The 14,122-nt window shown below is 46.0% G+C and overlaps 1 protein-coding gene across 1 annotated transcript in view; it reads right to left on the bottom strand.

Annotated features, from left to right (window-relative positions):
* The window catches only part of LOC306876893 (tomoregulin-2-like), an 80,436-nt gene that overhangs the window by 48,624 nt on the left and 17,690 nt on the right, over positions 1–14,122 (bottom strand). Inside the window, exon 3 of the mRNA XM_079428343.1 lies at positions 2,358–2,487. Coding sequence (XP_079284469.1) covers positions 2,358–2,487 — 130 coding nt within the window. The remainder of the gene's footprint in view (positions 1–2,357; positions 2,488–14,122) is intronic.

Genomic DNA, 14,122 nt, shown 5'->3' with positions numbered 1-14,122 from the left:
AGCCCTGAGGAGCACCAGTGTTGAGGGTCAGCGGGGATGAAGTGTTGTTGCCCATTCTGACCACCTGACATCTGCCTGTCAGGAAGTCCAGGATCCAGCTGCACAGAGATCCGTTTAGTCCCAGAGTCTGAAGCTTCTCAACCAGTGTGGCAGGCACTATGGTATTAAATGCTGAGCTGTAGTCCACAAACAGCATTCTCACATAGGTGTTCTTATTTTCCAGGTGGGAGAGAGCAGTGTGCAGGGTGAAGGCAATAGCATCGTCTGTGGAACGGTTTCTGCGATATGCAAATTGTAGGGGATCCAGTGAGTCAGGCAGCACAGAGCAGATGTAGTCTCTGATGAGTTTCTCAAAGCACTTGCTGAAGATGGGTGTCAGAGCAATCGGCCTCCAGTCATTCAAGCATGTGATTTTATTTTTCTTTGGTATGGGCACAATGGTGGATTTTTTGAAACATGAGGGAACCACAGACAGAGAGAGGGAAAGGTTAAAAATGTCTGTGAAAACCCCGGCTAGTTGGAATGCGCATGCTCGGAGCACACGGCCTGGGATGCCATCGGGACCCACAGCCTTGCGGATGTTCACCCGTCGGAAGGATCGGGTTCCATCTGCGACAGAAAAGGAAAGTGCGCTCGCCTCTTCTGCTACAGCCACGGGAGCGCGCTCTGTGTGGGCGGTGTTGTGAGCCTCGAAACGAGCATAAAAGTGATTAAGTTCGTCCGGTACAGAGGCCGCAATGTTCACAGCAGCTGGTTTATTCCCTCTGAAATCTGTGATGTTATTGATACCCTGCCACATGCTTCTTGCGTTGTTGGTTTTTAATTGTTCTTCAACTTTGTTTTTATATTGTCGTTTGGCAGCTTTGATTGATTTCCTGAGATCGTAACTGGCTTGTTTGTGATCGTCAGAGTTTCCGGATATAAAGGCAGATGTCCACGCTGACAAGGCTGCTCGAACATCGCTGTTAATCCAATAGTAATATAGTAATATATTCTACTATATTACTTTCTGTATTCAAATAAATGCAGCCTTGTTGAACATAAGATACAAGTAGTGTATATATAAATAAATACATACATATATATGTATATATATTTTAATTATTTATTTATTATTATTTTTTTTGGTAAGTCCACGGTCACAATATTGTAATGTCTTAAGATTAAATAATCTTCAATTGGAGACTTTTCTCTGCAATGCCAGATATATGTGGTTAATTTGATTACTTAATCGTGAAGGAAACAAATGAAATGTTTACAAAGTACCAGGCTATTACATGCACGTATGGAGAACAAGTTGCTGGATTTGTGAGGTTTATGGCATCAAACCATGAAAGATATTCAAAACTGTGATCTTTTTGCAGCACTTAGCATGTGAACATGACATCCTTGATCACAAATTTTAGCTTTTGTTTTCAGAGTTATATCCATGAGGTACTTACTAAACTGGACTGGTCTGATGTACATTCAATGCATGAACATAAAAAGAGAAATAAAAGCAAAAGATGACAGGAAAGCATTCAGACAGACAGAGCGATGATGAGAGATGATTCAGTGGCGCCATTCAAGCTTCACGGAGACAAAGACAAACACTCTTCTTGTTTTCTGCAGATTGTTTCAGTAAATTAGTTTTTACCTTCCAGAACACCTACAGACAAGTACATGCTCGTACACATTCAGGCATAGATGAGAACCAACATCCTGCTGTGACTGAATTATGACTTTACCTGCATACCGCATGAGGAGAACATTTCATTCTCTGGATGCTCTATAAGCACAAATACCCGCCTCCCACACTATCTCTCTCCCTAGAGATCATTTTTAGAGGTTTCAGTGTGTTTAGGCACTGTTTAATGGAGTCTGACTCAGCAGCTCCCAGAGCACCAAACATCTGCTTTAGCCTCTGCAATACACCATCTTACTGACCACAGAACACACTTTCGCTCGTATCATTTGGTCTTTGATTTGCCAGAAACATGCAATTGCTTACTCCTTTAATATAAGAGGAAAAAGGGGGGAGGTTTTTCTGAAATCATATACAGCAACAATTCAGTCTTGTGAAACAGCCTTTGTGCTTTTAAAAGCTCTGAATGCAGGTTTTAAAACACAGTAAAAGCTTTTCACAAAGCAGTAATGTACGGTTCTAGCCTATAAAAGGTATTATGGGTATTGTATGGCTATAGTACAGTATAACATGTTTAACACAACACAGATATGAGTCGCTGTCTCATTCAGACCTGAGGGATGAGTAAATTGCAGTTCTGCTCAATCTGATAACCTCATACTCACATTTTATGGGCAAATGATTAGGCTGTGGATTAACCTTCAAGAGACACCAAACACACGACTGAACGTACCGGCTGGGCAGGATCCTTCAGAGACCACCAGGATCTCGGTCTGCTGTTTGCAGGCGTCTCTCCGCAGAAAACACTCGTTTTCATAGTTTTCGTTGTTGGAGCCGCACACAGGAACATAATCATTGTTGCACTGAAAAGAAGAGGGATTTTAGGTATTAGAAAATTTTATAAAAATGAGACGTGGAAAACATGGGACCAATATTAGCATTAAAGTACTTCAACTTTCTGATTGTGTTATTTGCAGGATTGAAATATAAGGGCAATAAACAATTGTAAATACGTTGAAATAAATTGTATATTAATATTACTACAGTAGTTCAGGAAAAGAATTTAATGAAATTCATATTTTTTTCAAAGCATTGCATGAGATGGGAACAAAGGGGACTTTCTTTAAGAACATGTTGTAATGCATTACGCAAGAATAAGAATTAAGCATGAAACTGACCTATATATCTCTCACAGACTAAATGTTTTAGCAGCGTTTTATTTTGGGGGTTTTATATGAGCTCACAGCAGAGAATAAGAATTGCGTGATCTGAATGTGAATAAAGCTACTGTGAGCTCAGAGGGCCGAAATACAGCCTGCCAACTACACTGCCCACGTTCCCAACCAGCCGGAAAAAAATTATTTACAGTATAAAGAAAATGCCAGGAAGGAATACATCCCAAAATATTGTGAAACATTTGCAAGTTTCAGGTTGGTTTCAGGTTGTTTGGTTGTAAATGGTTATACTTTTTAAAATGAAATTTAGGGCAATGTTTCTCTGCGCAATGTTTAGTAAAAATGTCTTCTAAAAATGGAAATATAAAAAGATAAATTGACATGTAAATTTATCTAAGAGAATTTTTTTTTACATAAAATACATACATATATTTTAATAGTGGCCATAACAATATTTGTTATATCTAGATTTAATTTATTAAATCTGTTTCACACAATTTCAATATTAGTGCGTCCCCAGATTTATGAAAAGCAAAAATATTCAAAGAGAATAGTGCTTCTCAAATATTCCAGTCAATCTCTTGAAAACCCACTAAAGTTTGAGTTCATGAGAAGCAGGTATTGGTGGAAAATGAAGCTGTTCCAAACCTCATGCAGGTATTTTGGAAGAGTCTGACCACAGCGCACACACATATGCACCTGAACACACAGAGACACACAGTGTCTGGTCCAGCAGGCCCCCGGGGAGGCCGGTATAGTGCAGGGCTGCAGTGGTCTGTCAGCTCACATGTTGGCTGAGGGATTGTGTGGCTGGTGGCCAGCTGGTTGGCAGGGGTCACAGGAATAACTGTGCCCATCGATTCTGGAGCTGGATTTGTACTTGCTGTTTTATCGGCTGAGAAGCAATATTATGCAGGATGAGAGAGCTCTGAGCCAACACTGGCAAGAGATCCAGGGAGAGGGGGGTGAAATATGAGGAAAAAAAAGAAAACTAGGTCTACAGGAGATGATTATACTGGAAGGATAGAATACAGCAATAAATTTAATAATAAATAGAACTTAACATAATATAGGGGGATATATATAAAAATAAAAATATAAAAATGAACTATTAATCATATCCTCTGGTAAGAAAATATAGCATTACAAAACTGTCAAAAGAGCAAATCCAGTTTGCAGTCAGTACAACTCCAAGATGAGGCAGGCATTCAAAAGCAAGACTGAGGGTATAATATCTCCAAAGTACTCCAACAGACAAGTTAAGCAACTTAATACTGAGTAACAATGTCTCTGCATTCGGCATGGCCATTGCTGCATTGCTTTGTAATAGCTTGAGGGGCTACAGAATGTGTTTTTGCATTTAAAAAAGAGAGGCATGGTAGTGGAATGAAAACAACAAAGTGTGTAGATGCATTTTTAAAAAATATTATACAGGAAACTTTAAACTTGAGTGTTGCATTTTTAGAATGTTATGAAATGCATGAGATGCTGCATAAGCCACGAAAAATGAATGCAACGATCAATGAATGCATTGTGTATAGTGCATGTTTACATAGAACAATGAAAAAGCAGCAAAGTGGATTGCAAAAGGCTGTCTACGCTGGATGTTCCATCAAACACCTTCGAACTGTCAAAAGCCAACAGAACCCATTATAATCAGTAATACTGGCATGATGTGACAATTCACTGACAATAAATGGATGACCCATTATACTTCTACTCTGCACTTGTATGGAGACAAAATGTTATATTTTAGATGCAATATTGCCTCTTACTTCAGGGATATTTTTATTGGTTGAGCAAAAATAGACAAACAGCCAAAGCAAAAACAACGAGTGCATCACTGAGAAATACACAGTATTTAGTTCCTGAATGAATCAGCAGTTTTGAATGAATCAGTTAAGTAAATAATAAAGTGAATCTCATTTGTTTTGTTGCTGAAGAAATTGGCATTTTGAATAAATCAATGTAATGAATGATTCAATGACTCATTTAAAGACGTGTCACAACCTGCTGGCTTGCTGTTGTAACCTGCAGAAAGAGAAATATACCCACCACTAATACACAGAATGACAGCCTGTCTAGAAGAAACTCAGACAAGTGGGGTGATACAAACAGTGCTGCTGGATTCAAGGAAATTTAAGCACTGTAATTAAGTACTATATAATGATAACCGGAGTGTTGAACCTTTGAACATCGGGCCAATCTGTGATCTAATGCCCTTGAGCAGTGAGTTTGTATTTCTTCCCTCCCAAAAAATCCCTCATTCAACCAAGGTCGAATGCGATTTGAGTTCTCTTTGATATTCCACTATTAGCGCACCTGAGATGGAGAGTGAAAGAAAAGACTGAGTGGCAGTAAAACAACCGATACACCAGAATAGAAAAACAGAGTGAAATCTCAGAAGAGCAAAGCATTGAGATGATCTCAAAATAAACAGAAAGCATGAGAAGAGGAGGAGAGAGTGAAATGGATATTACCAGCTTTTAAACCTTTTCATTTTTTTTTTGACATTTCTATAGCTTCAAGTGTTCAGTCAATCTTTTTGGCCTGGCATGATGCAATAGTGAGAAAGGCTGCCCAGCCCCAAGCAGCCCCCAGCATGCCCCGAGAAATGCCTGTTTTGCCGAGCCCCTGCAGTTTGGTCCTTTTAACTTTAACCCTTGAGGGGAAAGAGTGCATTAGCACTTCATCTTTACAGAAAAATAACTAGTGATTATGATGGAAAAATTAATTGAAATAAATTCAGGGCAAGAAATGGGTGTCTGACACACTAACAGTCAAAAGAGCAGACAGACACTTTAACTAAAAAAAAAAGCTTTTCACTTGCAGGTCAGAGGAGTAGGATCGAAGTAGTATTATGATAAATGAAAGAACCTTGAAAACAAGCTGAAAAGCATGCTGAGAGATATACACCTATATCTATTCCACTGCAGAAAATGTTTTATATTTTCACAGTTAGCCGTGATAAAAAATGCATTAAACAAGCCTCCTTTTCCTGTTCACAGACTACTGAATTACCCAAACTATACCATATTCCCATAATGTTGCAAACACTTCAGTACTCAGATATGTTCTAAAAACGATTACTTATCCTGCACTACACAGAAATTTTGTCCAATCAGAAGATTTCTAGAATGAGAATGCCCCACCGCTAATTATAAGCAACACCTGCAGCTAAATAGCAAATCGTGGTTCACTCACAGCTGTGATGTAAACCAAAAGATACTGACTATCTGTCTGTCTCCCTCACAAAACATTATACTGTATAGACTGGCGTTGCTTGATGTTTTTATCAGCTGTTTGAACTCTCATTCCGACGGCACCCATTCATTGCAGAGGATCCATTGGTAAGCAAGCGGTGTAATGCTACATTCCTCTAAATCTGTTCCGATGAAGAAAGAAGCTCATTTACATCTTGGATAGTCTGAGAGTGAGTACATTTTCAGCAAATTTTCATTTTTTGGGTGAAATATTCCTTAAGCTATATCCTGACACCATACACTCAAGTAAAAACATGGCCATGACTGCTCATACAAGGTGAAGAGTACAACAAATTCTCAACTAGCAAAATAAATATTTTGATCATTACAAATCAAGCCATGCTGGTAGTTGACAATGACACAATAAGACAAAGTGAGGGGGGAAAGGAAGACAGGAGAGATAATGAGACAGAGCAGGCACAGGGAAGAGAGATAAAGAAACTTGTAAGAGACGGCCATAAGGCTGGACAGCATGTGTTCAAAAGCAATCTAATGCAATGAGCCTCCCAACAGAGGCCAGACACACAAACACTCAGGGCGGAGGTCGACAAATGTCTTCACCCAATAAACAAAATGACACACTACACATTATGGCTCTTAAGCAGCCATCTCACAAACACCTTTTTAGTTATTTTCTATGTAGAAAACAGCTCCTAGAAACAGCTCCTATCTACTTCTATAAGAGAGGTCTGAAATTGTATTGTCAACTTTAGGAAGTGATTAAAAAGTCATCTTTTTAAACTTGTTAATCCATTTGGTTCCCTTTCAGGAACGTCGAGCTGCGTTCCAAAGACGCTATGGGAACGCTCTCAGCCTCATTCCGCTCTGAATATCGTATGTAATCAGTCCAAATAGAAGGGCGAAGCGTCACGGGCGGGGTGACGTCACGACCAGGAAGTATATAAGCACGTGAGGCGGCGCCCGCGTCAGCTTTCTGTCATTCAGCAAGCGCTCTGTGTGTTGTCAGTCCATATCTGTTTTGTGAGTCTTATTTAGTGTTGTATGTCCTGAAAAAAGAAAGTAGACATCCCTAAAGCTAAGACCAAAACAGGGGGCGATCCTAGATCGCGTTTCAGATGGTGTGCTAGTCCTCTGCCTGTGTTACATTACGAGTGGGGACACACATGACCTGTGCGTGATCTACCCGAGTGCGGAGCGCGCGGCAGCGGCTCTCGAGGGAGCTGACTGCCCGCACTGTGAGCACTTCGCACTCGGAGGGCTCTCTTCGAGGAGGGAGCCTTTGTGAGCTCCCCGCGTGGTGCTGGCCCCGCTTTTGCCTAGGCAGAGCGGCGGCTGCGCTCGTGGGACTCATAGGCTGATTTGGCGGATGAGAGTGAGACGGGAATGTCCCTATCTCCTCCCGTATCTGTCAGATCTGGCGCCCCGTCTCGCGGTTCGGAAGCGGTCTCTTCCCCCCCGAGACGAGGGCTCAACGCTTCGTCTGTCTTCCTCCGAGGAGGTTGACGTGACGAGCGTTGATGAGGTTTCGCCGCCTCTGTCGCCCCAATATATATAGAAGGAAAGCGAGCTCTCCACGCGCTGTCGGCCCCGCTTTGTGCAAAAGAAAGATAGAGTGGTGGCTGCGCTCGCACGGCTCGCAAATGGATCATCAAAACAGATCCAGCGCCCGCTCTCTGTGCTCGGAAGCGGTTCTCTTCCCCCAGAGAGAGGGCTCGACGCCCCGCTTGTCTTCCTACCGAGGAGGTGGATGAGAAAGACGGTGATGAGCGTTGTAAACTCTAGTGTTGCACAAGCACAAATAAAGCCAGCCCCACTCTGCCGAGGCAGAGCGGCGGCTGCGCTCGTTGGGCTCGTAGAAAAAAAGGCTGATCTGGCTGGCGGGCATATAGAAGAGAAGAGAAAAGAAACTATCTCCTCCCGTATCCACCAGATCTGGCGCCCCGTCTCGCGGTTCGGAAGCGGTACTCTTCCCCCCGAGACGAGGGCTTGACGCTGCGTCCTCCGAGGAAGTTGATGTGACGAGCGTTAACGAGGTTTCGCCGCCTCTCTCGCCACAGTGTGAGGAGCCACAAGAGCCTTCAGTTTCCCCCGATCTCCACCGAGGTGTTGAGATCGCGGGTGGAATCTTTGAGGGCAGATGGTATGCGCGCTCTCGAAATTCAGGTGGCTGCTGGGCGGGCGCAGCCTCCTCCGCATACCAGCTCCTCGCGCAGCAGGTCCTGACGGGCGAGCCCCAGGACCGCGGAGAGCGACCCCTACTGGGGTGGAGCGGCTTGCACCGCGGCACACGGTGACCGTCTCCCCTCGGTGCTCTCCGGGGATTTGTCCGTCAACCCTGCAGTTCCAGGGCACGGCAGGTCCCAGCGAGTGTTTTTTTTTCTCAGAATTCCCCGCCGGTAGTGACTGCGGGTCTGAGAAACTCACCTCAAGTGCCAGAGACCGCGTCTTCCTCCGGAGAGCCGCAGCAAGACAGTGGTCTGGCCATATCTCTGACACCAGAGGTCAGTTTCGAGAGCCTGATTCCCTTAGTAGATCATTGGGCAGTGAGCTGCTGAATGCGTCTCTTTGGGCCCTGCCTGGCAGGGTCTGGTTCGTTCAGAGGTCCTGACGGGCGAGCCCCAGGACTGCGGAGGACGACCCCTACTGGGGTGGAGCGGCTTACACCGCGGCACACGGTGACCGTCTCCCCTCGGTGTCCTCCGGGGATCTGTCTGTCAACCCTGCAGTTCCAGGGCACAGTAGGTCCCAGCGAGTGCTGTTCTCAGAGTCCCCCACCGGTTGTGACTGCGGGTCTGAGAAACTCGCCTCAAGTGCCAGAGATCGCGTCTTCCTCCAGAGAGCCGCAGCAAGACAGTGGTCTGGCCATATCTCTGACACCAGAGGTCAGTCTCGAGAGACTGATTCCCTTAGTAGATCATCTAGCGGCTTGGCAGCAGCTGCCAGATGTGTCTCTTTGGGTCCTGCGGACGGTAGAGCATGGTTATTCCATCCAGTTCGATGGGCCACCTCCGCCGTTCAACGGGGTTTGCGTGACTACGGTCCGCCCCGAGCAGGCTCTGGTTCTGGAACAAGAAGTCGAGAATTTAGTAAGGAAGGAAGCCATCGAGTTGGTTCCTCCTCACGAGACTCGTGCCGGCTTCTACAGCCGCTACTTCATTGTTCCAAAGAAGGATGGGGGGCTGAGGCCCATATTGGATCTGCGAGCTCTGAACCGCTCAGTCAGAAAGCTGAAGTTCAAGATGCTTACAGTCAGGCAGATTGTATCTCAGATCAGGTCTGAGGACTGGTTTGTCTCGATAGATCTCAAAGATGCCTATTTCCATATATCCATCCTTCCCTCTCACAGGAAGTTCCTGAGGTTCACTTTCGGGGGCAAAGCGTATCAGTATCGGGTTCTTCCTTTCGGCCTAGCACTCTCACCCCGCACTTTCACCAAGTGTGTGGATGCAGCACTGGTCCCGTTGCGACTGCAGGGCATCCGCATACTCAATTACATCGTTGGCGGTTCGGCATCGAGATGTCGTTCTCGCCCACATGAGAGAGTTGGGGTTGAGACTCAACGCCAAGAGAAGTGTGCTTTCTCCAGTTCAGAGAACCACTTATCTAGGCGTGGTGTGGGATTTGACCACGATGCAGGCGTGTTTGACCCCTGCTCGGATCGAGTCGAGTCTCACGGCAGTCAAGAGAGTGCGTCAAGGCCAGCCATTCACTGTCAAGCAGTTTCAGAGGCTGCTAGGGCTTATGGCAGCAGCGTCCAGCGTGATTCCTTCTGGCCTGCTGTACATGAGGCCCCTACAGTGGTGGCTCAAGAACAGGGGGGTCTCCTTGAGGGGAGACTCGCTCCGCGCTGTCAAAGTGTCACGCCGTGGTTTCCGTGCCTTAGACATGTGGAGGGACCCTCAGTTCTTGGTTCAGGGCCCGGTGCTGGGAGCTCCGTGTCGCCACGTCTCGCTAGCGACGGACGCATCCCTCACCGGTTGGGGTGCGGTCATGAGTGGCCACCCTGCCCGTGGTCTGTGGAGTCGACGCCACCAATCGTGGCATATCAACCAGCTAGAGATCCTAGCTGTGTTCCGTGCACTCAAGCACTTCCTCACGGACCTAAGAGACCGCCATGTGCTGGTGCGCACCGACAGCACGGCAGTAGTCTCTAATATCAATCACCAAGGAGGTCTGAGGTCGCGCCCCTTGTACAGGCTGGCGCACCAGATCCTGGTGTGGGCCCAGGGCAAGCTCCTATCCTTGAGAGCTATACACATCCCTGGGCGTCTCAGTGTGGGAGCAGACGTTCTGTCGAGGCAGGGGCTGAGGCCCGGGGAATGGATGCTTCACCCAGAGGTGGTGAAGCAGATCTGGAAGGTCTTTGGCCAGGCACAGGTGGACCTCTTCGCCACTCGAGAGTCAGCGCAATGTCCCCTCTGGTTCTCTCTAGCTCCGCCAGCCCCGCTGGGTCTGGATGCTATGATGCAGACGTGGCCGAGGCTGCGTCTGTACGCCTTCCCCCCGATCGCTCTGCTCCCGGGAGTTCTGGAGAGAGTGCGCCGGGACGCGGTCAGTCTACTGCTAGTAGCGCCGCTCTGGCCGGGCCGAGTATGGTTCTTGGACCTGATTGCTCTTCTCGACGGCACCCCGTGGCCGGTGCCTGTCAGAAGAGATCTCCTCTCACAGGCAGGGGGGTGCACCCCCGCCCGGAGCTATGGAAGCTGTGGGTATGGCCTCTGAGGGGGCGCAACTCGTAGCTTCCGGTCTGTCAACTGAGGTTGTTGAGACCCTCCTTCAATCCAGAGCTCCCTCTACGAGGAAACTGTATGCCCTGAAGTGGAAACTCTTCACTTCCTGGTGCGGAGACCGCCAATTTGACCCAGTTAACTGCCCAGTTGGTACAGTACCGGAGTCCCTGCAGGCCCGGTTCTCCGCAGGGTTAACCCACTCCACTACTAAGGTCTACGTGGCAGCTATTTGTCATACCACGCCCTTATCGGTGGCCAGGCAGTGGGCAGATACCCCCTAGTTACATGTTTCCTCCGGTGCGCGGAGGCTGAGGCCTCCTGTACGATCACGTCCTCACGTGGGACCTGGCTGCGGTTCCGAGGCTCGGTGTGAACACCTTTGAGCATGTCGAGGAGATAACAGATAGACTCCTCACCTCCAAGACCGTCTTCTGGTTAGCCATCATTCTCTGAGGAGGGTGGTCACCTTCAGGCCCTGTCTGCGGCCCCTTCGATGTTGACTGTGTGCCCGGTTCAGCGAAAGTCTTTCTCTACCCCTGAAAAATGGGGTACGTACCGAAGGTTCTAACGGTCGTACCACAGCTGGTCGCACTCCAGGCCTCTGTCCTCCTCCCTTCGGCCAGGAGAAGCACAACTGTATGTGTCCAGTGTGAGCACTGGGCACGTACATCCACAGAGCTGCCCTGTGGAGAAAGTCGGACCAGTTGCTCGTATGCTATGGTCCGCCTAAGAGGGGTCTTCCTGCTACGAAGCCCACTCTTAGTAGGTGGATGGTGGATGCTGTTAATCTTGCTTACGAGGCCTCTGGGCTTGCCCATCCGCTGGGAGCCAGAGCGCACTCAACTCAAGGTATGGCGGCCTCAAAGGCCCTTTGGGCAGGTGTCCCAATACGGGACATCTGCGACGCTGCTGGATGGTCCACGCCCCTGACCTTTGCGAGGTTTTACAACCTTGATGTCCGAGCCACTCCAGGCTCCCCTGTCCTTTTGTCCTGACACAGACAGGGACTTGTCAGTATGGAGGCGTTGGTATAGCGTTCCCATAGCGTCTTCGGACGCAGCTCGACGTTCCTGAAAGGGAACGACCTAGGTTACGTATGTAACCCAGGTTCCCTAAGGGAACGAGAGCTGCGTCTCGCAGCCATACTTCCGGCATCCCTGCCAGCGCTTGCTTCATGACATGGAGCTGACGCGGGCGCCGCCTCACGTGCTTATATACTTCCTGGTCGTGACGTCACCCCGCCCGTGACGCTTCACCCTTCTATTTGGACTGATTACATACGATATTCAGAGCGGAATGACGCTGAGAGCGTTCCCATAGCGTCTTCGGACGCAGCTCTCGTTCCCTTAGGGAACCTGGGTTACATACGTAACCTAGGTCGTTTCTGTTGATCTGGATGTATAATTCTTTTATCTATTGTTGTACTTTATTATTTATCTCTTGAGGTGTCTACTTTGATACTGTATTGTAGTGCTGAAAGTGTGAGAAATGCGTTTAAAATTTGTCAAGTTTGTTACAATATTGTATTTTAAATCAGCAATAGAAAATGACAATTATATCAAAGTGTGCCTCTTAAGCTCAAATCACACAAAAATACTTTTAGTCAGGTCCAGCTAATGTGCATACATGATTCTAGACTAAACAAACAGGTGATTGGCTCTTTTAACTAAAAGGCGGAGCTTCCACTCCTACAGGTGACATACTGGGGTTGTCTCCGTACTGACAAATGGTCCGTACTAACCTTATACTACTCCCTGTGCCTTTTGTCTCTAGAACCAAAAGTTGACAGTGCTTCAGAGCCATTTGTGTACGTGTGAGCAGGTTTGCTTGTGTAGAATAATCTGCCTTTGCAGCTGAGAGGAACTAAAACCCTTCATTCTAATGTATGGTGTTTTGGTTCTGGCTTTGGTATAGTGCTGCAGTACCCCTCTCGCCCTGCAGGGGCTGCTGTGGTGCTGTGTTCTGGCTAACAGTGAGGTCTTGCTTTCGCTCCAATTTCCCTCATTATCTTTTACTTATTTTAAAGCCTCTTTTTCCTCACAACATCGAAAAAGTTCTTACAAACATCACTCAGAGACACCCGTGTTACCACGTTTTAACATTTCGTTCACACCATGCCTAGTCCCACTTAATCACAGGCAGGAAGCCAATGGTAAAGTGTTGCAGTATTATTGAGTATTACAGCAAGCACGTGGCAGCCCATTAATTCCTTGTTTTTTACCCATCCATCAGTCCCCCCCCCCCCCCCCGGATCCAGCCATTCATTCCCGCATCAGTCAGTCCATCTATTAGCTGATCTATTCATCTATTCAGAGGCACAAATAAGCCGTTCTCTTTCTGACAAGTCAATCCATCTATGGTAGGCACCGCTTGTACTGCCATAGCCTACACAAAGAAACTTCTCAAGCAGTAGGGCTAGACTGAACCAAGACAGGCAATTAAAGTCAGACACAGTGAGCAGCAGAAGCAATCGGTACAGTGATAAGACTGACTGCGTACTGCGTGTACAGTTCTGTAAGAGGAAGAGCTAACAGCACTGAAAACTACCGAAACAGTTGCTGACATGTTAAGACAACACACTCCCATAAGAAAATGCCACTCTAGAGACTTGTATCCTGCCCCACCTAAATGTCACTCTTGTGCTGTATTCTGTCATTCAGGTCCTGTATTTAGCTACTTCTGGAGGACTTTGTTAGTTTACAATATTAGTAAAAATTGCTGTTGAAAAGTTTGGATTGTTTTATTCTTCCCAAATGATAAAAGAGACAGATTTCTTGTTTCTTTTTTAATGTGATGCCAGCTGCTTTGGCTATTTTTATGTAAAAAAATATAATTAAATTATTATTAATGATTAAAATTATATACTTAATCTTTGTAATACTTAAAATGTTTTAGAGAAAATACTACTTCCGTATTTCTACTTCAGTATTCACTTAATTCAATTATTTGTAAAACTATTTCACTCCAAAATTGCTAGTAAATTTTAAAGTAAATCATACACTAAATTGCAGCATACATAAGGTATTTAACGAGTAACGAGTAGACCAGACGACCCTATTAAACAGACAGGAACTTAAATACACATGTTAATCATAGATAATAAGTCAAACACAGCTGGACAAGAATGAACTAATAATGACACTAAACACGGACAGGAAACAAACCAAATAAGGACACAAGAGGGAAACACATGACTCACACGACACATGACTGACACCTACCTTGTATTGTGTGAGAATGACTTGTTCTCAACAGAAAAAAGAATAAAGTACTTAATGCCCCAAAAACAGGATAAAAGTAGGCCTACCATAGAAATATCACGAAATTTTTTTTTTGCCATTTAAGTTGTGTGCTTTCCAGGGAGAGAAA

This window comes from Barbus barbus (genome assembly GCF_936440315.1).
Source record: "Barbus barbus genome assembly, chromosome: 11".
Taxonomy (NCBI): Eukaryota; Metazoa; Chordata; class Actinopteri; order Cypriniformes; family Cyprinidae; genus Barbus; species Barbus barbus.
The sequence above is the reverse complement of the archived record's forward strand: the minus strand, read 5'-3'. Positions and strand labels throughout refer to the sequence as shown.